Source organism: Dipodomys ordii, unplaced genomic scaffold (genome assembly GCF_000151885.1).
Source record: "Dipodomys ordii isolate 6190 unplaced genomic scaffold, Dord_2.0 Scaffold138, whole genome shotgun sequence".
In the NCBI taxonomy this organism is placed as follows: Eukaryota; Metazoa; Chordata; class Mammalia; order Rodentia; family Heteromyidae; genus Dipodomys; species Dipodomys ordii.
The window spans coordinates 685,974-707,714 of NW_012267354.1; the positions used below are offsets into that span (position 1 = coordinate 685,974).

Genomic DNA, 21,741 nt, shown 5'->3' on the forward strand with positions numbered 1-21,741 from the left:
CTTGAGCTGAAGAGCTGAGGGACAGCGCCCAGGCCCAGAGTTCAGGCCCCACGACCAGACCCAAAAATAAATAAATAAAAGTAAACAAAAAGTCCAATGGGAATGGACAGGGTTTTATATATGAATAATGCATTATATAATTTTTCAATGCCTAGATGTTATAAGGCTTTTTATGTTTCTAATATTTGTGGCAGGCTTGAGTGAATAGCAGGGTAACTAACCAGAACATTTGCCTAACCTTGAACTTCATCTACTCTCGAATTCTTAGATTTTCCACTATATCTTGGGAAGAATATGGTAGGCCGAAGCCCTGAGTGTGCAGTGACCCTGCCCTTTCCATCCATCTCCAAACAACATGCAGTGATTGAAATTTTGGCCTGGAACAAAGCACCCATCCTTCAGGATTGTGGAAGCCTCAATGGTACTCAAATCCTGAGGCCACCTAAAGCCTTGAGCCCTGGAGTGAGTCATCGTCTGAGGGACAAGGAATTGATTCTGTTTGCTGACTTTCCCTGCCAGTACCATCGCCTGGATGTCCCTCAACCCGTTGTTTCCCAGGGCCCTCTAACAGTAGAAGAGACCCCCCGGGTACAGGGAGGAACTCAGCCCTCTCGGCTTTTGGTTGAGGACTCAGAGGAGGAAGTAGGTAAGTTTGTTTATTGGGAGACTGGATGAAGAGGTGGGAATAATGATTGTAAAATTGTTCATCTTTGCTCTTCCTTGCCAGATTTTGTTTCTGAAAGGTGTGTTACGAAAGAATCAGCGACCACATCCTCCCCTTTGCCAACAGTGGTTCCAGAAAGGTGAGAATCAAAGGGTCAAATCCCTGCATTTTCAACAAGAGGAATAAGCAGGAGCTGGAGGATCCATCTCTAAGAGATGATTATCCTGAAAAGTGGAGCTTAGGGACTATACATATATTCCTTTACTCCACTGAATTTTTTTTTTTCCAGTCCCGGGGCTTGAACTCTGGGCCTGGGCGCTGTCCCTCAGTTCTTCAGCTCAAGGCTAGCACTCTACCACTTGAGCCACAGTGCCACTTGTGTTTTTCTGAGTGGTTTATTGGAGATAAGTCTCAGGGCTTTTCCTGCCCGGACTGGCTTTGAACCATGATCCTCAGCCCACAGCCTCCTGAGTAGCTAGGATTACAGGTGTGAGCAACCGGCACCCGCTTTTTTATACTTTGTTTTGTTTTTTTGTTTTTGGTCATGTGGCTTGAACTCGGGGCCTGGGCGCTGTCCCTGAGCTCTTGAGCTCAAGGCTCGCACTCTACCACTTGAGCCTCAGCACCACTTCTTCCTGAGCTTCTCTTGCTCAAGGCTCACACTCTACCACTTGAACCCCAGCCACACTTCCAGCTTTTTCTGTAGTACTAAGGAATCAAACCCAGGGCTTCATGCATGCTAAGCCACATTCCCAGCCACTCCATTGAATTTTAATGGAATATCTCTGATGTGTATTAAGGGAAAACTAATTGCTAAAAATACTAATTACCTATGTCTGCCCTGGAGCTCACAGTTGAATAGGATACCCTTTTCTCTTTTTTTTTTTGGTGCTTGTACTGGGATTTGAACTCAGGGCCTTGGCTTTTTCACTCATGGCTGGCACTTGCCTCTAGTTTTGGCATTTTAGCAAGTTAATTTCTAATAGGAGTCTCTCAAATTTGTCTGCCCATCTGACTCTGAACCTCAGATCTCAGCCTCCTAGGTAGCTAGAATTATAGATGTAGCCACTGGCACCAAATTGGGATATTCCTTCTTAGGAAGTAAATTCTATAGATTCTTTTCTCTTCTCTTCACAGTGATGAAGAAGGGCCTTCTCCAGCCCCTGGTGGTTCTGGGACATCTTTTCCCTTCAACTTGGACAGTGACACAGATGAGGAAAAAGACCAACAACCAGCAACAGTGGAGACTGCTTTATCTTCAAGGAAAGATACCACTGCAGAGGCAGAGCAGCCTGAAGCCAGTGGAGTTCCGACTACTGTCAGACTAGTAAAGGCTCAATCTTCAGTGGAGAATGACCAGGGCACAAAAATTAAGAATGTGGGAAATGGAGAGATTCTGAAGAGGAGCCAGCCTCCTGAGGACAGTGACACAGATGTGGATGAAGAAGACAGATCTCCTGGCAGGGCAGCTGATGTCCATTTGGAAAGGGCTCAGACTTCTGGCTTTGTGGATAGTGATACTGATATGGAAGAAGAGGGAATTCCTGCCACCCCCGTTGTTCCTATGAAGAAGAGGCAAATCTTCCATGGAGTTGGTACAAAGGATCCTGGAACACCTGGTGTGGCACATGTGCAAGAGAGCCCAACTGGTAGTGATACAGATGTGGAGGAGGGCAAAGCTCCACTGGCTGTCCCTGCAGAGAGAAACCAAACTTCCGTTGTGATCAACAGCGATACAGATGATGAGGAAGAAGTCTCAGCAGCACTCACATTGGCATGTCTGAAAGAGAATGGATCTGTTCTATGGGACAGAGGCACAGGCATGGGAGCAGACAGAGAACAACCTGTAGTTCTTCAAGAGCAAAGCCACATTGACTCTGGGAAAGACAGTGACACAGACATGGAAGAAGAATGGCTCCCAGTGGAAAAGAAGGAAACTGTCCCTAGTGGTCACACAGACAAGGGTGGGGCTCTTGTTATAGCAGATTCAGAAAAAGACCAACTTTCTTTTAGCAACAGCGATGTAGGTGAGAAAACAGATCTGAGCTCATCTAGGATTCACCTTCAGAGAAGCCAGAACTCCTCCTCTACTGTAATGGGCAACAATACAGAAATGGAGGAAGAAGTCCCATCAGGGCCAGTTGTTACAAATCAGGAGCCTAGTGAGGGTACAAATCAAATAGATGTGGAAGCAGGAGGGAGCCTAGCAAAGATGCCTGTGGTTCCTCTAGAGGAAGATGGACTTCCTGATGAAAACTGGGATACAAATGTGATAGAGGACCGGTCCTTAGTAGTAGCAGATGTGAAAAAGAATCAGCATCTGGAAAAAGAAAATCCTAGACCTGCAGATGTCTTTGAGCAGGAGCAAGCTCTTGAGGTAGTCACCCAAAGTGGAACTCCTATGACACAAGTGGAGCAGATATTATTGCACCCAGTTAAGCCCACCCAATCACAGAGAGAGGGAGCCCAGACCCCAACAGGAAGAGGGGAAAAAGCACATAAGGGCAGGACCAAGGACTCCAAAGACAACTATGATGGTGAGTGCCGCCCTTCCTTCCTTCCTTGGTCATTCATATAAACTGGTTGTAAGGGCTAGGAAGAGAATAGTAGAGATAAAGTAAGGAGTAAGGGTCAGACATGATTTTTTCTTTGATGATCTCTCCTGTACTCATCCCTACCAGATCCTGAAGATCTGGACCTTCAGGCTACTCAGTGCTTTGTGGAGAGAGAGAATCAGAGCGTGGAAGGTGAGGCACCTGGTGCCAGCAGGAACCTGGGAGACTAGACTGGTGGACGTTGAAGGTTGTGAAGGCTGGTGTGGGCAGGGCAGTAGACCTGAAGTAGGGTTCTACAGAGGAGCTGTATTCAAGGCTTCTTTTCTTGTACAGTAGTCCAGAGGATGGAGGATGAACCCACCCAGGCCTTCACATGTACCCTACCCCAGGAGCCCAGCCCTTCTCAGACCCCAGGTACAAGAAACTCTACTATGTGCATCACCTTTGCATCTTTTCTTACCTTCTGCCTCTGCATGGTCCTTTCTCATGGTTCTTTCTTATTCTTTTGCAATTTTGTTGATGTTTCTTCATCTTACCAGGGGGGAAAAAAAGTGCTGGGTATGGTGCTATTTAGAATACATGGAGGTGGAGGCAGGAGGGTGGCATTTTGAGATCAGTCTGGACTACATAGTGAAACCTTGTCTCAAACCAACAATAAACAGGATTAGAGACTAGCTCAAGTGGTAGAGTGCATGAAGGCCCTCGATTCATACTCCAGTATTTGCCAATAACTTTTTAAACATAATAAAAATGACATGGGCTGGGAAGGTGGCTCAGTGGTAGAGCGCTTGCCGTGCATGCATGAGGCCCTGGGTTTGATTCCCCAGTACCACATAAGCAAAAAGAAAAAAAGCCAGAAGTGGCACTGTGGCTCAAGTGGTAGAGCGCTAGCCTTGAGCTGAAGAGCTGAGGGACAGCACCCAGGCCCAGAGTTCAGGCCTCACAACCGGACCCAAAATAAATAAATAAAAATAAAAATGATATAACTCAGATCCATAGTCTAGATCTAGCCTATTGAATGAGTTTTCATATTTTCATGTAAGGGTATGATCATTTCTTCTTTTTTTTTATTTGGACAGTCCTGGGGCTTGGACTCAGGGCCTGGGCACTGCCCCTGAGCCTCTTTATGCACTTCAGCCATACCATCACTTCTGGCTTTTTTGAGTAGTTTATTGGAGATAAGATCAAACAGGGACTTTTCTGCCTGGGCTGGCTTCAGACCACAAACCTCAGATCTCAGCCTCCTGAGTAGCTAGGATTATAGACATGAGCCACTAGCATCCAGCTTGATCTTTTCTTATTATTAAATGTTAAAACTACTACCATTATTCCCAGCTTTCCTTTAATAACACGTTTAGATATTCATCAGTTTATCTTAATCCTTTTTCAGCCTGCAACCTTTTTTATCTTTTAACCTCTGTGTTTCTTTTTTCTCTGACACTGTCTCTTTATGTGCAGGTGCCCCAGATGAGCCTTGGGAAGTCTTGGCTACTCAGCCATTCTGTCTGAGAGAGGTTGAGGTCTCTGAACCCCAGCCCACTGCTGCCCACTTTGAGGTTCACAGATCTTGCCAATCTCCATCTAGGGCAGTATCAAGAGACCAGCATCCAGAGAACCCAGTTCACACAGAGCCATTGGAGATTGAAGGCAAAGGGATGCAGACTGTGGAGAAAGTAATGGACACACCAAAAGGAACAGCGGAGAGGGTGCAACCTGAGAAATGGCTGTCAGAGAGGGAAATCAAAGGATGGCCATCAGACAGTGAGAAAGAAGATGTGACAGGGGAAAAAGAATTAACTAGAGAGATAGAGGATAAAGAGCAAAACCAAATGTTAGCTGGAGCTGTCCAAACACAAGAGTTTGACACAAAAGTGAAAAGTGTAAGTCCTAAAAGGGATAGGGAAAGTTTGGCATTAGAAATGGAGACATCCAAGGAAATACAAGAAAACGAGAAGAAGGAGGCCCTTACAAGAGAAGTACTTGAGAGACAGGAAGATAAACCAGTGCCAAAGAAAAAATGCAAGCCAGCTGAGTTAGAAGTGAATCTAGATAGAGGGGAGGCAGACACTGGGAGCCAGAACCAGAAAGGGCAAGCCACCAGTCCAACACCGGAGTTTAGAGTGGAAGCAGGGCACCTTCAGGGACTTACTTCAGGCCCCATAGTTTCTGAGAGCCAGCCAGGTGGCAGAAGGAGAGCCCTAGTGAATCCCAGGAGGCAACAAAGAGGTAAGTAAAAGAGAAGAACCCAATGTGGTATGTGAACCCCATGATCATCACTTTCCAGGCAAACAGGCTGGCTAAGCTACCCTTCTGTTTACTCTCTAGGCCACTCCAAGCGCAAGATGCCAGCTGCTAAGAAGGCTTCCAGGGTAAGAGATGTTTTATTTTTGTCAGTTGTAGGCCTGAACTAGAGGCCTGGGCACTGTCTCTGAGCTGCTTTTACTCAAAGCTAGCGCTCTACCACTTGAGCCACAGCACCACTTCCAATTTTTCTAAATAGTTCATTAGAGATAGGAGTCTCACAGCCTCTCCCGCCTAGGCTGGCTTTGATCTGCTTTCCTTAGATCTCAGCCTTTTAAGTAGCCTGAATTACCAGCCTGAGCCACCAGTGCCCAGCTCAGGAGCTGTTTTCTTGACTTTCCCTATGCTCTAGGTCAGCCCTCCATCCTTTCCAGCAACCTTTTCCCTGGCCTTTCCAATTCCTTCCACCATGGTCTGTTTTCTTCTATCCTTACCACTCCTTAGTTAGCTTCTGTTGTTTTGCCCTTAAGTACCCATTGTTTTCCTTATCTGTTTCCCTAATGGTAACTCCCTCTACCTGACTCAGGAACAAATCTCCTCTTGTTTTGCTCTTTGTTGCCACTGTCATGTGTGTGTGTGGAGAATACCATACTGGCATAGAGAGACCTGCGGGAAAGGGGATGATGCTTCCTTCACAGTATAATGAAAGACAGGTCAAAGAACAAGAAATTCCAGTCATCATACTTTAACCAGAAACAAGGATCAAGAACAGAGTCCTTGCTGGGTATTGATGGCTTGAGCCTGTAATCCTACTCAGGAAGCTGAGATCTGAGGATATCTGTTCAAAGCCAACCTGAGCAGGAAAAGTCCATGAGACTCCTACCTCCAATTAACTACTAAAAAATGGTACTGTTAGCCTCAGGCTGGTGGCTCATGCCTGTAATCCTAGCTGCTTAGGAGGCTGAGATCTAAGGATCATCACAGTTCAAAGCCAGCCCAGGCAGAAAATTCCTTGAGACTCTAACTACTAGAAAACCAGAAGTGGAGTTGTGGTTCAAAGTGGTAGATTTTTTATTTTTTTATTTTTATTTTTTGTCGGTCATGGGGCCTGAACTCTGGGCCTGGGCACTGTCCCTCAGCTCTTCAGCTGTAGACTAGCGCTCTACCACTTGAGCCTCAGCCCCACTTCCGGCTTTCTCTGCTTATGTGGTGCTGAGGAATCGAACCCAGTGCCTCATGCATGCAAGGCAAGCACTCTACCACTGAGCCACCTTCCCAGCCCCTCAAAGTGGTAGAGCAATAGCCTTGAGTGAAGAGGAAGAACAGTGTCCTAGTGTCCTCGTTCTCCCTCTTCATTTGCTTCTGTTTCTCCACAGGGTGAACCAGAATCCCCAGATGCTTGTCTGCCTCTGTCTGAGGTTTCAGCCCCACCTCACAGTCCAGGATATCTTGCACCTCAGCCTTTTCTTCCTCCTTCTCCCTCTTCTTCTGAGGCACCCACTCTTAGCAAAAGGCACAGTGGGAGTCAGGAAGCTCCAGAAACTCCCTTGTCCTCAGAGTCTTTTCACCCAAAGCATATTGTTAGGCCTCGTCGGTCCTCTAGGACGACACCCTCTCCACTCTCTACTGCTCCTACCACTCCCATAGACCAGCCCATCCCCCCTGAGCCTACATATCAGGCAACCCGTACTAGGACACGTAGAACCTCTGTCAAGACCCCTGAACCAGTTGTCCCCATAGCTCCTGAACTGCAGTCTTCCACCTCCACCAAGCCTGTGTCTCATGCCACTCGGGGTAGGGCCCTTAGATCCTCTGCCAAGACCCCTGGACCAGTTATTCCCTCAGGCCTTGAACTCCAGTCTTGTATCTCCACAGTCCAGCTTGTCACCCCCGAGCCTACCTCTCACACCACTCGAGGCAAGACACGTAGGTCGTCCATCCAGACCTCTAGACCAGTTGTCCCCACGGGCCCTGAACTCCAGCCTTCCACCTCCACTGCTCAGCCTGTCACCCCCAAGACTACATCTCATACCACTCGAGGCAAGACACGCAGGTCCTCTGTCCAGACCCCTGGACCAGTTGCTCCCACAGGTCCTGAACTCCAGCCTTCCACTTCCACAGTCCAGCCTGTCACCCCTAAGACTGCATCTGAAGCCACTCAAGATAGGACACATGGGTCCTTTGATGAGACCCCTGAAACAGTTGTCTCCATAGGCTCCAAACTCCTGCCTTCTCCCTCCACGGAGCAGCATCCTGTCACCTCAGGGCCCACATCTCGAGCCACTCGGGGTCGGAAAAATAGGTCCTCTGTCAAAACCCCTGAGTCAGTTATCCCCACAGACCCTGACCTCCAGCCTTCCACCTCTGTTGTCCAGACTGTCACTCCGAAGCCTACATCTCGGACTACTAGGAGCAGGGCGTGTAAGTCTTCCATTTTGACTTCTGATCCTGAGCCCTTCACCTCCATAGACCAGCCTGTCATCCCTGAGACTATAACTCATAACAGGACTCTAAATTTTTCATCCGTAAGTGCTACCCCAGTTGTTGCCACCTCTGAAGTCCCTCCTGCCACTATAGCCCAGCCTGTTCCCCTAGAGCCCATGCCTCAAGCCAATCGTAGCAGGAAACAGGATGCTGGAAAACATGGTTCTCTCACACCTGTTAACCTCAAGCCTTGCCCTGCACCCCCTGAATCGAAGCCCGAGTCCTCAAATAACCAAAGACCAGGTGCTGCAAGAGCAGTTGAATCCTTTGGGACCATTCCTGAGCCTGCCTCTCACCAGCTTCCTCAGGCACCTACTCATGCGCCCCGGAACCAAAAGATAAAAACAGAAAGTACATCTGGGTTCACCCCAGAGCCTCTGCCTAAGTTTTCTCAAATCCGCAAGAGGCCTTCTGCTACTGAGGGCTCACCACCACTCCAAAAACGGCCCCAGAAGACAGTGTTCCTCAAGGAAGAGGAAGATACTGTGGAGGAGCCAGGGAAGGAAGAGGTGAGGAGAGGGCTGGGACCACCACGCTTTGAACAAAAACTGGCTCAGAACCTCCCACCAAGATGTTTCTCAATCCCAGGATACAGTGATCCCAGGACCAGGCAAGAGGAAGAGAGACCAGGCAGAGGAGGGGCCCAAAGGACCAAGCCGCAGCCTCAGACGGGCCAAACCTAGTCAAGGATCAGCCCCCAAAGTAAGAGAGGAGGAGCCTGGGGCTTCATGGGACCTGACCCAGGGATTTGAAAGGTGGGCATTGTTGGCATGGGTAGCTGTGACCAGCTCAGACCAATCCCCTACCCCCCAGGTACTCTTCACAGGAGTCGTGGATGCTCGTGGGGAGCGGGCAGTGCTGGCACTTGGGGGGACTCTGGCCAACTCAGTGACAGATGCTTCCCACCTGGTCACTGACCGAATCCGCAGGACTGTCAAGTTCTTGTGTGCGCTGGGAAGGGGAATCCCTATCCTCTCTCTGGACTGGCTATATCAGGTGAGAGGCCAGAAGACAGCTCACCGAACATTGAAGGAAGTGTCAGGATGAAAGGGGACATAGGATGACAAGGGGTTAATGAGGCAGAAGGCTTGTTTCATTCAAGAAAAGTAGGTCTCACAGTCTTAGTTGTCTTTCTTGCTTAAAGCTGGTGCTCTATCACTTGAGTCATGCCTATAGACTAGCATTTTCCTGGTTAATTGGAGATAGTCTTCAGACTTTTCTGCCCAGTCTGGCATCAAATCTTAATCAGAAAGTCTCAGCCTCCTGAAGTACAGGTTTGAGGCACTGATGCCTGGGTTATTTCAAGAATATTTTTTTGGGGGGGGAGGGACAGTCATGGGGCTTCAACTTGGGGCCTGGGCAATGTACTTGAACTTCCTTTGCTCAAGGTTAGCACCCTACCACTTGAGCCACAGCACCATTTCCTGCTTTTTCTATCTATGTGGTACTGAGGAATTGAACCCAGAGCTTTATGCTTGCTAGGCAAGCACTCTATCACTAAGCCACATTCCCAGTCCTCAAGAATTCTTTATAGATAGTAAGTAGGTTCTCTAGGCAGGGAGTGGGATGAATCCTGATGCTGATTGCTGCTTCCCTTAGTCTCGCAAGGCTGGTCACTTCTTGCCCCCAGATGAGTATCTGGTGACTGACCCTGAGCAGGAAAAGAATTTTGGCTTCAGCCTTCGAGATGCATTGAGCCGGGCTCGGGAGCGAAGGCTGCTGGAGGTGAGCAACTGTCTTTCACCCAGTTCTTCAGCTACCCCACCCCCATTTCCCATCAGCTGTCAGTATAAACATCCATTCCATTTCCCTCTGTCAGGGCTATGAGATTCATGTGACCCCTGGAGTCCAGCCACCACCACCTCAGATGGGAGAGATCATCAGCTGTTGTGGAGGCACGATCCTGTCCAACATGCCCCGGCTCTATAAGGTATGTCTGGTGTGTTCTGGGTCTAGTGAGGGAACAGCAAAAGATAGCAGGAAGGGAAAAAGGTTAGAAGAAAATACAGAGGGCCAAGTGACAGTGGCTCACGCCTGTAATCTAGCTACTCAGGAGGCTGAGATCTGAGGATTGCAGTTCAAAACCAGGCTGGGCAGGAACAACTGTGAGATGAATCTCCAATTAACCACCAGAAAACAAGAAATGACACTGTGGCTTAAGTGGTAGAACACTAGCCTTGAGCTGAAGAGCTGAGGGACAGCGCCCAGGCCCAGAATTCAAGGCCCATGACCCCCCCCCAAAAAAAAAAAAAACTGGAAGTGATGCTGTGTCTGAAGTGATAAGAGTGCTAGCCTTGAGTACAAAGAGGCTCAGGGACAGTGCCCAGGCCCTGAGTTCAAGCCCCACAACCAACAAAGAAAATACAGAGGTACAGGTGGGAAAGGTATAAGAATGAGGGAAAAGGGGCTGGGAAGGTGGCTCAGTGGTAGAGTGCTTGCCTCACATGCATGATGCCCTGGGTCCAATTCCTCAGCTCCACATAAACAGAAAAAGCCAGAAGTGGCACTGTGGCTCAAGTGGTAGAGCATTTGCCTTGAGCTGAGGGATAGCACCCAGAGTTCCAGCCCCACGACTGACACCCCCCCAAAAAAAAAATGAGGGAAAAGATGTGTTGACACCAAACGGACTTAGTTTTGTTTTGTGTTTAAACATTTTCAAATACATACAAAAGGAGAATGATGGAAGGGGTGACTGTGCTCAAGAAGACCTGGACACTGAAATAAGCCTGTTGAATTGTAACTCCCCTGAACAAAATAAAATGCACACACAAAAGACAAAATGGCTCCAGGGCCTGGGCACTGTCCCTGAACTTCTTTTGTTCAAGGCTAGTACCCTACCACTTGAGTCACAATGCCAATTCTAGATTTTTCTGTTTATGTGGTACTGAGGAATTAAGCCCAGGGCTTCATGCATGCTAAGCAAGCATTCTACTACTAAGCCACATTCCCAGCTCCGGCTTTTTGATGATTAATTGGAAATAAGAGTCTTACAAACTTTCCTGCCCAGGCTAGTTTGAATTATAACCCCCAGATCTCAGCCTCCTGAGTAGCTAGAATTAAAGGTGTGAGCCATCAGTGCCTGGCTGCTAATGTATTTTAAAGGACACGACAAACATTATATTCTCGTACATACTTGTCCTCTTAAGAAATATGTAGTATGGTAGTATCACTATTAATATCACAACAAATTAACAATAGTTTATTGGTTGTTTCCTCACTCTATTAATCAAATTTTTCAGTTTCATGAAAGAGGTCTTTGTACAGTATCCAAAACAGGATTTAGCTAGGCAAAAGTATGCAGTCAAAGGTACTTGGAGACAAAGGCAAGAGTAACATTTGCACCATGAACTGCAATACTAGACTAGGGAACACAGCAAGGCACACACACTGTTATTCCTTAAAATCAAAAACCCATGGGAGTTCTTGCCCAGCAAGTGTGAAGCCCTGAGTTTAATACCACAGAAACAGAAAAGGCAAAAATTCACAAGAGGCCATGAATTGATACATTTGTTGTAATTCTCTCACTGTAACATCTCCAACTCACCCTACCTTTTTTAGTTTCCTGCAGAATATTCTCAAGACCAAGCATTCTTCTGTTTTCCTTGTTTATATTGTTTTTTTTGTTTTGAGAGTCCTGGGGCTTGAACTCAGGGCCTGGGCACTGTCCCTGAACATCTTTTGCTACATTTGAGCCACAGTGCCACTTCTGTCATTTTTCTGTTTAGTGGTACTGAGGAATCAAACCCAGAGCTTCATGTATGCTAGGCAAGCCCTCTACCTCTGAGCCACATTCCCAGCCCCTAAATTATTTTGTATCTATTACCTTCTTCCATATTTCTTAGGAAAACAACACCCGTGACTCACACCTTTAATCTTACCTATTGAGGAGACTGAGATTGTTAGAATACTGCTTCAAGCCAGCGTTCACAGAAGAAAGTTTAGGAGACCCCCTTCTCAAAAAGCTGATCAAGGTGGTAGGGAACTGTTTATCCTAGTTACCAGAAATCTAACATAGGTAGATAGGCATGACCTAACAGGAAGTAAGAAATCTCAAAAATAACAAGCAAAATTTAGGGCTAAAGTTATGGCTCAATGCACAAGGCCAGGTTCAAAAAAAAAAAGAAAAATATTGGATAAGGTCAGGTACTATACCTCAAGCCTGCAGTCCTAGCCACTTGGGAGGCAGAAATCAGGAGATCAGAGTTTAAGGCAAGCCCAGGCAAAAGTTCACAAGATTCCCATCTCAAACAGTGGCTGGGTGTGGTGGTATGCAACTGTTTTCCTAGCTATGGGGGAAGCACAGGGGCTGGGCACAGGGCTGTGAGTCTGTCGTCCTCATCAACACAGGGAAGCACAAGTAGATGGATGATAGCTCAGGCTGACCTGGCATAAAGGGAGACCCTACCTTGAGAATAACCATTGCAAAAAGGGGCTGAAGTTGTGGCATAAATGTAGAGCACCTGCCTAGCAAGAGCAAGGCTCTAAACTCAGTCCCAAGTACTGCCAAAAAAAAAAAGCTTGGCTAAATTCATCTTCAGCTTTCAAACAAGGGACTTCACAGACTGTAACATGCTTCTTCTTTTTTTTTTTTTTTCTTTTGCCAGTCCTGGGGCTTGAACTCAGGCCCTATGAACTTTTTTTTTTTTTGGTCGGTTGTGGGGCCTGAACTCTGGGCCTGGGCGCTGTCCCTCAGCTCTTCAGCTCAAGGCTAGCACCCTGCCACTTCCAGCTTTTTCTGAATATGTGGTGCTAAGGAATCGAACCCAGGACCTCATGCATTTGAGGCAAGCACTCTACCACTGAGCCAACTTCCCACCCCCCTGAACTTCTTTTGCTCAAGGCTAGCACTCTACCACTTGAGCCACAGAGCCACTTCTAGCTTTTTCTGTGAATGTGGTACTAAGGACTTGAACCCAGGGCTTCATGCATACAAGGCACCCACTCTACCACTGAACCATATTCTTATGGTTTCATTCTTATGGTATCCTATTTAGGAGTTACTACTTGAGTAATGTCTTGAATTTATTTTCCACTCTTGACTTTGTCTGCTCTGTCTTTCACAGCCTCAGAGAGTTGTGATCACATGCCCCGAGGATTTCCCTCGTTGCTCCATCCCATGTCGGGTGGGGCTGCCCCTTCTCTCTTCTGAGTTCCTGCTGACTGGAGTTCTGAAGCAAGAAGCCAAGCCAGAAGATTTTGTCCTTTCCAATGCAGAAATGTCATCTACCTGAAAACCCTAGTACCTAGTATCTTTTCCCTCCCAGCCCAGTAAATAAAGTTCTAGAAGACATATGTTAAAAAGAACCAAGGGCTTTAGCAAGGACTTGGGTAAATTGTTATGTCTTGTCCTAGAATATAGATGAAACCAGAAAGTTTATGGGAAAACAGAAAGATAGGGAAATTTGGAACCAAATGTAGAATGGCCATTCTGCCTAAATTTGTAGCCAGATAATGATGGTGTACATCTGTAATCTTGGCTACTCGAGAAGCAGAGGCAGGAGGAACCAGAGTTTGAGTTTGAGGCCAGCTCAACTGAAGCTAGTGAGACCCTATCTGAAGAAAAAAAAAGTTGGGGGATGGCTCAAGTGATAGAGTGCTTGCCTAGCACTTGAGAAATCCTGGGTTCAATCCCCAGTACCACACACACACACACATACACGGTTGGCTAATCCCTGGCCGGGGAGTGTGGCTCAGTGGTAGAATGCTTGCTTAGCACACATGAGTCTCTGGATTCAATCCCCAGCACCACCAAAGAAAGGAAATTGGCTAATCATATATGCAACTATCTTAAGTGTCTGCCACACATATAGTCTTTAGCCACACACACATAGTCATTCTCCAAACACTCATAACAAAAAGTAGCCTACCTCCTATTTGGAGGCCATCTCTCCTTTTCTTACTAGGATTCTTGCTCATCTTCAGTAGATAGCAAAAATAATTTTGGTATCAGGCAATCAAAGGATACTTAAAATATGAAGTTGGAGTTATGGAATAATACTAAAATATTTTCCTCTCTCCCACCTGGCTGGTTAGAAGCTTTCATTAACTTTGAGACTGTACTTTTATGGCCAGTATTTCTAAAATAAGCATTTTGACTTGGTTCTAGGACAATAAAACACTTACTCTGTGCCTTATGGTTTGTTTTTAAATGTCTGTCTGGTGTTGAGACAAGGTTTTTAAATAGTTATAAACACGTATTTAACTTTTTAAGTTTGAATTTTTTTAAGTTATAAGGCTTTGGAGAAACGAACCATTATATATTGCTGGTGAAAATGTAAAATAGTTTGGCCTGCGTGGTAAACAGATACAAACCAGGTGCTGGTGGCTTTTGCCTGTAATCCTAGCTACTCAGAAGGATGAGATCTGAGGATCATGGCTTGAAGTTAGCCTAGGAAGGAAAATCCAAGAGATTCTTACCTCCAATTAACCACCAAAAAGCTGGAAGTGGAATTGTGCCAGCCTGGAGCAAAAATGCTAAGGGACATTGGTCAGGCCCAGAGTTGAAGAGCGCAAAAGAGAAAAAAACAAAAACAAATGTAGAGCTAGGCACATTGTCATGGACTTCTAATCCCCAGCACTCAGGCAGGAGGCTGAGTGCTAATCCTGTCTCAAAAAAAAAAAAGGATTAGCATATTGCCCAGCAATTCTGCTTAGTTCTGTACCTGAAAGAATTGAAAACAAGTACTTATACATGAATGTCCATACCATTACTATTCACAGTAGAGAAAAAAGAGAAAAACAGTACAAATGTTCAGCAAGATAAATATATTCTATACAAGGGAATATTCAACCATAAAAAGGAATAAAAAAGTAGTATAGTACTTAGAGGATAAGCCTCAGAAACATTTTACTAAATGAAAAAAACAGACACAATTTAACTTACATGAAATATCCAGGATGGGTGAATCCATGAAGATCAAGAACAGATCGCTGGTTATCAGAGGCTAGGGAGTAGGGGGACTTGGTAATTGATTAATGGGTCTGGAGTTTTATTGTAAGGTGATAAAATGTTTTGGAACTAGACAGAGGAGGTGGTTGTACCTCTGCAGATGTACTTAATACCACTGTATTAACATGTTTGACAAATAGTTTATACTGTGTGAATTTCACATCAATGAGAAATAGTTGTTCAATATATTTTTATGCATGTAAATTAATATTAAACTTTGAAAAATTGATGTAGTACAGTTAGTGTGAGGTTTGCCAAGTACTGTGCTTTCTTTTCTTTTTATATTTATATTTATTATTATTGTCAGTCATGGGGCCTGAACTCGGCCTGGGTGCTGCCCCTCAGCTTTTCAGCTGAAGGCTAGTGCCTTATCATTTTAGCCACAGTGCCACTTCTGGCTTTTTCTGCTTATGTGGTGCTGAGGAATTGAACCCAGGGCCTCATGCATGCAAGGCAAGCACTCTACCACTGAGCCACCTTCCCAGCCTCTTTTATTTATTTATTTTTTTGTTGGTCGTGGGGCTTGAACTCTGGGCCTGGGCGCTGTCCCTCAGCTCTTCAGCTCAAGGAGAGCACTCTACCACTTGAACTACAACGCCACTTCCGGTTTTCTGGTGGTTTATTGGAGATAGGAGTCTCACGGTCTCTCCTGCCCAGGCTGGCTTTGAACTGCGAGCCTCAGATCTCAGCCTCCTGAGTAGCTAGGATTACAGGTGAGCCACCAGCGCCCGGCCTCTTTTATTTTTTATTCATTTTCTTGCAGTGCTTGTGAGGAAGAAATCCAGGACCTTGTGCATTGCCAGGCAACTGCTCTACCACTGAGCTACATCCTAGCTGCATTTCATACATACCTACTCATACATTAGCCATCATGACTGGCACACTAAAACTCAAATATCAATTCCTTTGTACAATGCAAAGTCTTTTTTTTTTTTTGCCTGCTAGGGGCTTGAACTCAGCTTGGGCGTTGTCCCTGAGCTTTTTTTGCTCAAGGCTAGCACTCTACCACTTGAGCCAGTGCCACTTCCAGCTTCTGTGTGATACTGAGAAACCCAAGGCTTCATGAATATTAGGCAAGCACTCTACCACTAAGCCACATTCCCAGCCTCAAAGTCTTACCACATGAAATTGTCCCTATCCCTGAACTTACAGGTTTTCTTATAGTAACTTCCATGTCTAGAGTTGGTGCATTTCTCTTCATGTTGAGTTTTTTGTTGTTTGTACTAGTCCTGGGACTAGAACTCAGGGCCTGAGCACTGTCCCTGAGCCTCTCTGTGCTCAAGGCTACTACTCTACCACTTGAGCCATAGTGCCACTTTCAGCCTTTTCTGTTTATGTGGTACTGAGGAATAAAACTCAGGGCTTCATGTATACTAGACAAGCACTCCACCACTAAGCCACATTCCCAGTCCTGGATTGTTTTTAAATGCCCCAAATTGAATTCAAGAACAGAGATCTTTGACTTCCAATGAATCCTACAACTTGCAGTACATAGCTTTGTGTAATAATTCTCTTAGTCAAGTTTCTAGCATAGTCAAACTTGGCACTGTCAGCTTATAATTTGTGGAAGAGTTATTACAAAGAAGTAGGAAAGAAGCTGTACACTGTAATCATAGCTCCTCAGGAGGGTGAGATCTGAGGATCAGAGTTTGAAGCCAGCTCAGACAGGAAAGTCCATGAGACCTCTAATTCCAATTACAGAAAAAATTGCCATTCTATCAGCAGTAGAATGCTAGCCTTGAGCAAAAAAGTAGCCCAGGGCAACACCTAGGCCCACAGGAAATAAAAATAGAAATTCAGAGACAGTGCCCAGGCACTGAGTTCAAGCCCTACAACTGAAGAAAAAAAAAAAAAGAGGGCTGGGAAGGTGGCTCAGTGGTAGAGTGTTTGCCTTGCATGCATGAGGCCCTGGGTTCAATTCCTCAGCACCACATAAACAGAAAAAGCCAGAAGTGGTGGTGCTGTGGCTCAAGTGGTAGAGCTGAGGGACAGCGCCCAGGCCCAGAGCTCAGGCCCACAACTGACCAAAAAAAAAAAAAAGGAAGATTGGGAAATCACACACAAAAATGCAAAGCCTCAGTACCCACCTCTGAGCACAAAAAGATGAAGACAGAACAGTTACGTGGAGAAGTCTCACTAAAAACTGTGACTTTGGGCTGAGAATGTGGCTTAGCGGCAGAGTGCTTGCCTAGCATGCATGAAGCCCTGGGTTCGATTCCTCAGTACCACATAGAAAAAGCCAGAACTGGTATTGTGGCTCAAGTGGTAGAGTGCTAACTTTGAGCACCAAAGCTCAGGATCTGAGTTCAAGCCCCAGGACTGGCACACACACACACACACATCTGTGGTGGGATGGTAAGCTCTAGGACAGTCTGGGATACAAACCTAAAAAGCTAGATATTTAATAGGTGATTTGGGGTTCTCAGTTTGGGTCAAAGTGTATTCTCTTACGATTCATTATAGAAGTGTCATTATAGATGTGTCAACTGAGAATTTGTGACCTCCCACTGATGGTTTTCTAACCATGGCTAAGTTCCAGAAAACGGGGCTTCCAATGTTCGGTTTACACAAGAACCCAACAATAAGAATTGCCTTTATTTTAAATGAGGAAACTAGCTGAGCTGGGACTCGCCCCACGTAGGTGGCCCCAGAGCAGCTGCCCTTAACAATCCCCTTGGGGTTCTAACATTCCCTTTAGTGACGCACAGATTGCAGGCTGGAGAAACGAATATCCCCGCACCCTCGACACTGGGGTGTTAGCTGGCAAGAGCCCCGCCCTGATGGGCAGTACCCCGGGTGAGAGGCGGGGCTTGCAGCCGCGGGAATCCTAAGCCCGCCCCTTTCCCCACCCCTCTGTTTCTCGCCATGACCCATGCACTGTTCCTCGTCCCGGCTGCCCTCGCCTCTTTCATTCTGGCCTTTGGCACCGGAGTGGAGTTCGTGCGCTTTACCTCCCTTCGGCCACTTCTTGGAGGGATCGAGGAGTTTGGTGATCCGGGTGAGCGGGAAAGATCAAGAATGAGCTCTGGAGCAGGGAGGTGGAGCTGGAGCCCAGGGGGCGGGGGCGGGACTTGGAGACAAATGACAGGGAAGTCCTAGCCCGGGAACTTGAACCACAAAAGCTCCTGTGAAGCTAAATAAGATGAGCTGTTTGGAGAAGTCGAAAAGTGGGGACTGAAAGGGTTATGCAGAAGGCAGGGTAAAAAAAAATGTAGATAGAACAATAATGGAGGAGGGAGTGTTAAAAGGAGGGAGAACCTGGAAAACTACTATTGAAGGGAGATCCAGACATGGCATCGCTAGCCATGCCATTTGTGACTGCCCAACGTGCATTTTTCCAAGAATCCTCTTCCCCAGGTCTGAAGGAGGCCCTGGGAAGAGGAAAAAATGGGATTGGGAATGTGAACTGGACATAGCCTGGGGGGAAAGCATGAAAAATTTTTTTTGGGGGGGTCCGGTTGTGGGGCCTAAACTCTGGGCCTGGGCGCTGTCCCTCAGCTCTTCAGCTCAAGGCTAGCGCACCACTTCCAGCTTTTTTCTTTTTGCTTATGTTGTGCTGAGGAATCGAACCCAGGGCCTCATGCATGAAAGGCAAGCACTCTACCACTGAGCCACCTTCCCAGCCCTGCCAGCATGAAAATTCTTAAAAGCAATTAAGGGACATGAACTGGAGCCCCAAAGAGAGAGGAGAGTAATGGAGAAATAGTTTAGCTGTTTTCTCCATCCTTTGTCCCTTTCTCCCTTGACTCCCCCACAGATGCCCGTCAGGGATGGCTGGCTGCCCTGCAGGACCAGAGTGTCCTTACCTCCCTGGCTTGGGATCTGGCACTCCTGCTCCTATTTGTTGGGCAGCACAGCTTCATGGCAACTGAGACAATGAAGGCATGGATTTCCCGGTACTTTGGAGTCCTTCAGAGGTCTGTGTATGTGGCATGCACTGCCCTGGCCTTACAGGTATGAGATCCTAGCAACTGAGTCCTCAAGGGGGACCGAAACCAGGGAGGGAAACCCTGGAACGAAGGGGCAAAATATGGATTTAAAAGACAAGTGAGGATGTTAATCTCAGCTTCCATTCTACAAGGGCAGATATCCTCCTTGTTATCAAGAAGAATGTCCTTGTCGTTCTCCAAGCACAATGTGTACATTCTCATCCTTGCAACTTTGTTCATGTTGTCATGTTCCCTCCTTAACTCCTAGTCTTTCTCTCATTGGTGCCAGTCTTGGGGCTTGAACTCAGGACCTGGGTGCTGTCCCTGAGCTTTTTTGCTCATGGCTAGTGCTCTACCACGTTAGCCACAGCTCTACTTCTGGCTTTTTGAGGCAGTTAATTGGGGATCAGAGTCTCACAAGCTTTCCTGCCCAGGCTGGCTTGGGATTACAGTCCTCAGATCCCAGCCTACCTAGTAGCTAGGATTACAGGGTGAGCCACTGGCACCAGACTAACTCCTTAGTCTTACCCGGTCTTACAAAATACCTCCCTAGGTCTCAGGAGACTTGCTTTCTAGTTACTTTATCTGTCTGTCTTCTCATAGGGTCCTTAGCATAGGCTACTTTCTAAGGCCTTCTGTAAATTCTGTTTAGAATTAGGTCATCCTCAAGTCCTCGGAATCCCATCTAACACCATTTACCTGATAGAATATTGGCTGGGGAATAAACTATGGGCTCTCTTGGGGTAGGGGCAGTCTGGGTCTCTCCAGAGTGGGCAGTTGCTGGGATACCCAGCAACTTTGTTCTTCCCCAGATGGTGATGCGGTACTGGGAGTCCATACCCAGAGGCCCTGTGTTGTGGGAGGCTCGGGCTGAGCCCTGGGTCACCTGGGTGCCCCTCCTCTGCTTTGTGCTCCACATCATTTCCTGGCTCCTCATCTTCAGCATCCTTCTTGTCTTTGACTACGCTGAGCTCATGGGCCTCAAACAGGTGAAGTTCCCGGATCCCTAAGACCTCTAACCCTATCTGGAATTTGTCTTTCTCCTTTCTCCTTGGGTTTCCCTTCTCCTGAGTTATTTTACCTTCTCCCTGCTCTTCCTTTGTTACCCGCCCACTTCCCCCCCGCCCACCACTGTCCCTTCTAGTCTGCCCTCAAAGATCAGCAATTTTTAATCAATCTCCTAGGCTTGGGGAAGATGCAAAGGCTAGAAATCAGAGGCTTGAGGGGAGAGGTGGGGGGAGAACGGAGAGGATAAAGCACTAGGCTTGGTTTTGTTTGTTTGTTTTGCTGGTTGTGGGGGCCTGGGCGCTGTCCCTCAGCTCTTCAGCTCAAGGCTAGCACTCTACCACTTGGGCCACAGTGTGCCACTTCTGGCTTTTTCTGCTATGTGGTACTGAGGAATCGAACCCAGGGCTTCATGAATGCAAGGCAAGCATTCTACCACTGAGCCACCTTCCCAGCCCCTTAACTCGATTTCTATGCTGCTCTCTCTCCTAGGTGTACTACCATGTGCTGGGGCTGGGTGAGCCTCTGGCATTGAAGTCTCCCCGGGCTCTGAGGCTCTTTTCCCATCTGCGTCACCCAGTGTGTGTGGAACTGCTGATGGTGCTGTGGGTGGTCCCCACCTTGAGCATAGACCGCCTCCTCCTTGCTTTCCTCCTTACCCTCTACCTAGGTCTGGCTCATGGACTTGACCAGCAAGACCTCGGATACTTGAGGGTTCAGCTACAAAGAAAACTCCACCTGCTCTCCCGGCCCCAGGATGGGGAGGCAGAGTGAAGAGCTAACTCTATTTCCAAGCCCTGTCACTTCTCCCCCTCAAATTCAAATTCATTAACATCAGACAGGGGTTAAACTCTAGGAACTTTAGAGGCTGTCCCTGTCACTGCTAAGACTTCCTTCCCCAGATCCACCTCCATACCCTAAATTTAAAATGACAGCCACTAGACTTTAAGGTCCATTTCTCACCAGCCAAGAAGGGATGTGCAGCTCATCTACCTCCTCACTGTTTAGGATCTGACCCCCTACTGCCCTTACAAGGAAAAGGGTCTTCCCTGACCACTCCTCTGGCATTGCCCCTCATCTCTGTCCCTCAGGGACCCCCTTCTCCATCTCCAGGCTCCACTCCAAGAATCTGGGTCAGAATCTATCAAAGTCATATGTGGCTGCCCATCTTCACTTCAGCGATGCCTCTCCACCCCTGCCCGACTTTCTCCACAGCCTCAGGCCCGCCCCAGGGCTCCATCCCCACGCCTAGTGGAAGGGATTCTCCCACTCTTAACTCTGGTAACCTCTGGGCTTCCTGATCTCCCGAGGAACATTCGCTGCAGGAAAATAAAATTCAGCCTTTTTTCCCCCTACACATGGCATTCAGTGTTCTCAATGTGTCTCTGAATGAGGGCAGAGTTTGGGAAGAAAGGCGAACGGGAGACTGGAAGCGCCAAGCTCCCAGTGTGGGTAGCCACCTCGCCCAGTGGCAGCTGCCACGCCCCGAGGGTCCGCCCCTGCTTTGGAGCGACGCCTGTGTCCACCTTCCTCCTTGTCCCTCAATTCTCCCGCGGTAGCCCAGGAAACACGCTTCTCTGGGATAGAGGAGCGAGGTCCCAAAAGCCCTTTGCTGCTTCTGAGAGCCTCTCCTGCTACTCGCTTCCTGATTGGTCCCCCCACCCCTTCTCTATTCCGCTGTAACAAAGAGGCCCGGGAAGGCAAAAGCGTGGGGAGGAGCGGCCCGAGATGGGAAGGGCGGGCCGGGCTGGCAGCAGCTGTGGCTTCCTCTCCGAGTCCCTCGGGGGGCCTGAGTCACGGGCCGACGCCCAGGGCCCGGGGTAGGCCAGCTGGGCGATGGTGCGGGGGGGGGGGGGGGGGGGGGGGGGGGGGGGAGCGGGAAGCAGGGGGTGAGATCGGGACACTTAGATTCGC

At 47.5% G+C, this 21,741-nt stretch overlaps 2 protein-coding genes across 5 annotated transcripts in view; both read left to right on the forward strand.

The window, feature by feature from the left end:
* The window catches only part of Mdc1 (mediator of DNA-damage checkpoint 1), an 18,088-nt gene extending 4,611 nt beyond the window's left edge, over positions 1-13,477 (forward strand). For 2 of the 3 annotated variants that reach the window (XM_013031181.1, XM_013031182.1), the window contains exons 3-15: positions 269-646; positions 728-803; positions 1,802-3,201; positions 3,346-3,411; positions 3,553-3,633; positions 4,678-5,445; positions 5,545-5,588; positions 6,837-8,453; positions 8,533-8,646; positions 8,758-8,940; positions 9,544-9,669; positions 9,764-9,874; positions 13,008-13,477. In XM_013031181.1, coding sequence (XP_012886635.1) covers positions 269-646; positions 728-803; positions 1,802-3,201; positions 3,346-3,411; positions 3,553-3,633; positions 4,678-5,445; positions 5,545-5,588; positions 6,837-8,453; positions 8,533-8,646; positions 8,758-8,940; positions 9,544-9,669; positions 9,764-9,874; positions 13,008-13,175 — 5,132 coding nt within the window. In that variant the 3' untranslated portion in view covers positions 13,176-13,477. The remainder of the gene's footprint in view (positions 1-268; positions 647-727; positions 804-1,801; positions 3,202-3,345; positions 3,412-3,552; positions 3,634-4,677; positions 5,446-5,544; positions 5,589-6,836; positions 8,454-8,532; positions 8,647-8,757; positions 8,941-9,543; positions 9,670-9,763; positions 9,875-13,007) is intronic. The other variant, XM_013031183.1, reaches the window with a different exon arrangement.
* Positions 13,478-17,465: 3,988 nt separating this feature from the next.
* Nrm (nurim (nuclear envelope membrane protein)) lies at positions 17,466-21,166 on the forward strand. Of its 2 annotated transcripts, XM_013031219.1 has the most exons (4): positions 17,466-17,891; positions 18,651-18,847; positions 19,635-19,811; positions 20,320-21,166. In XM_013031219.1, exons 1-4 carry the CDS (start codon positions 17,759-17,761, stop codon positions 20,599-20,601), a joined length of 789 nt encoding a protein of 262 aa, XP_012886673.1. In that variant the 5' UTR covers positions 17,466-17,758; the 3' UTR covers positions 20,602-21,166. The 2 variants fall into 2 exon arrangements, with proteins under 2 accessions (XP_012886673.1, XP_012886674.1); XM_013031220.1 differs by lacking the exon at positions 19,635-19,811 and having other exon boundaries at positions 17,735-17,891.
* The last annotated feature ends 575 nt before the right edge of the window (positions 21,167-21,741 follow it).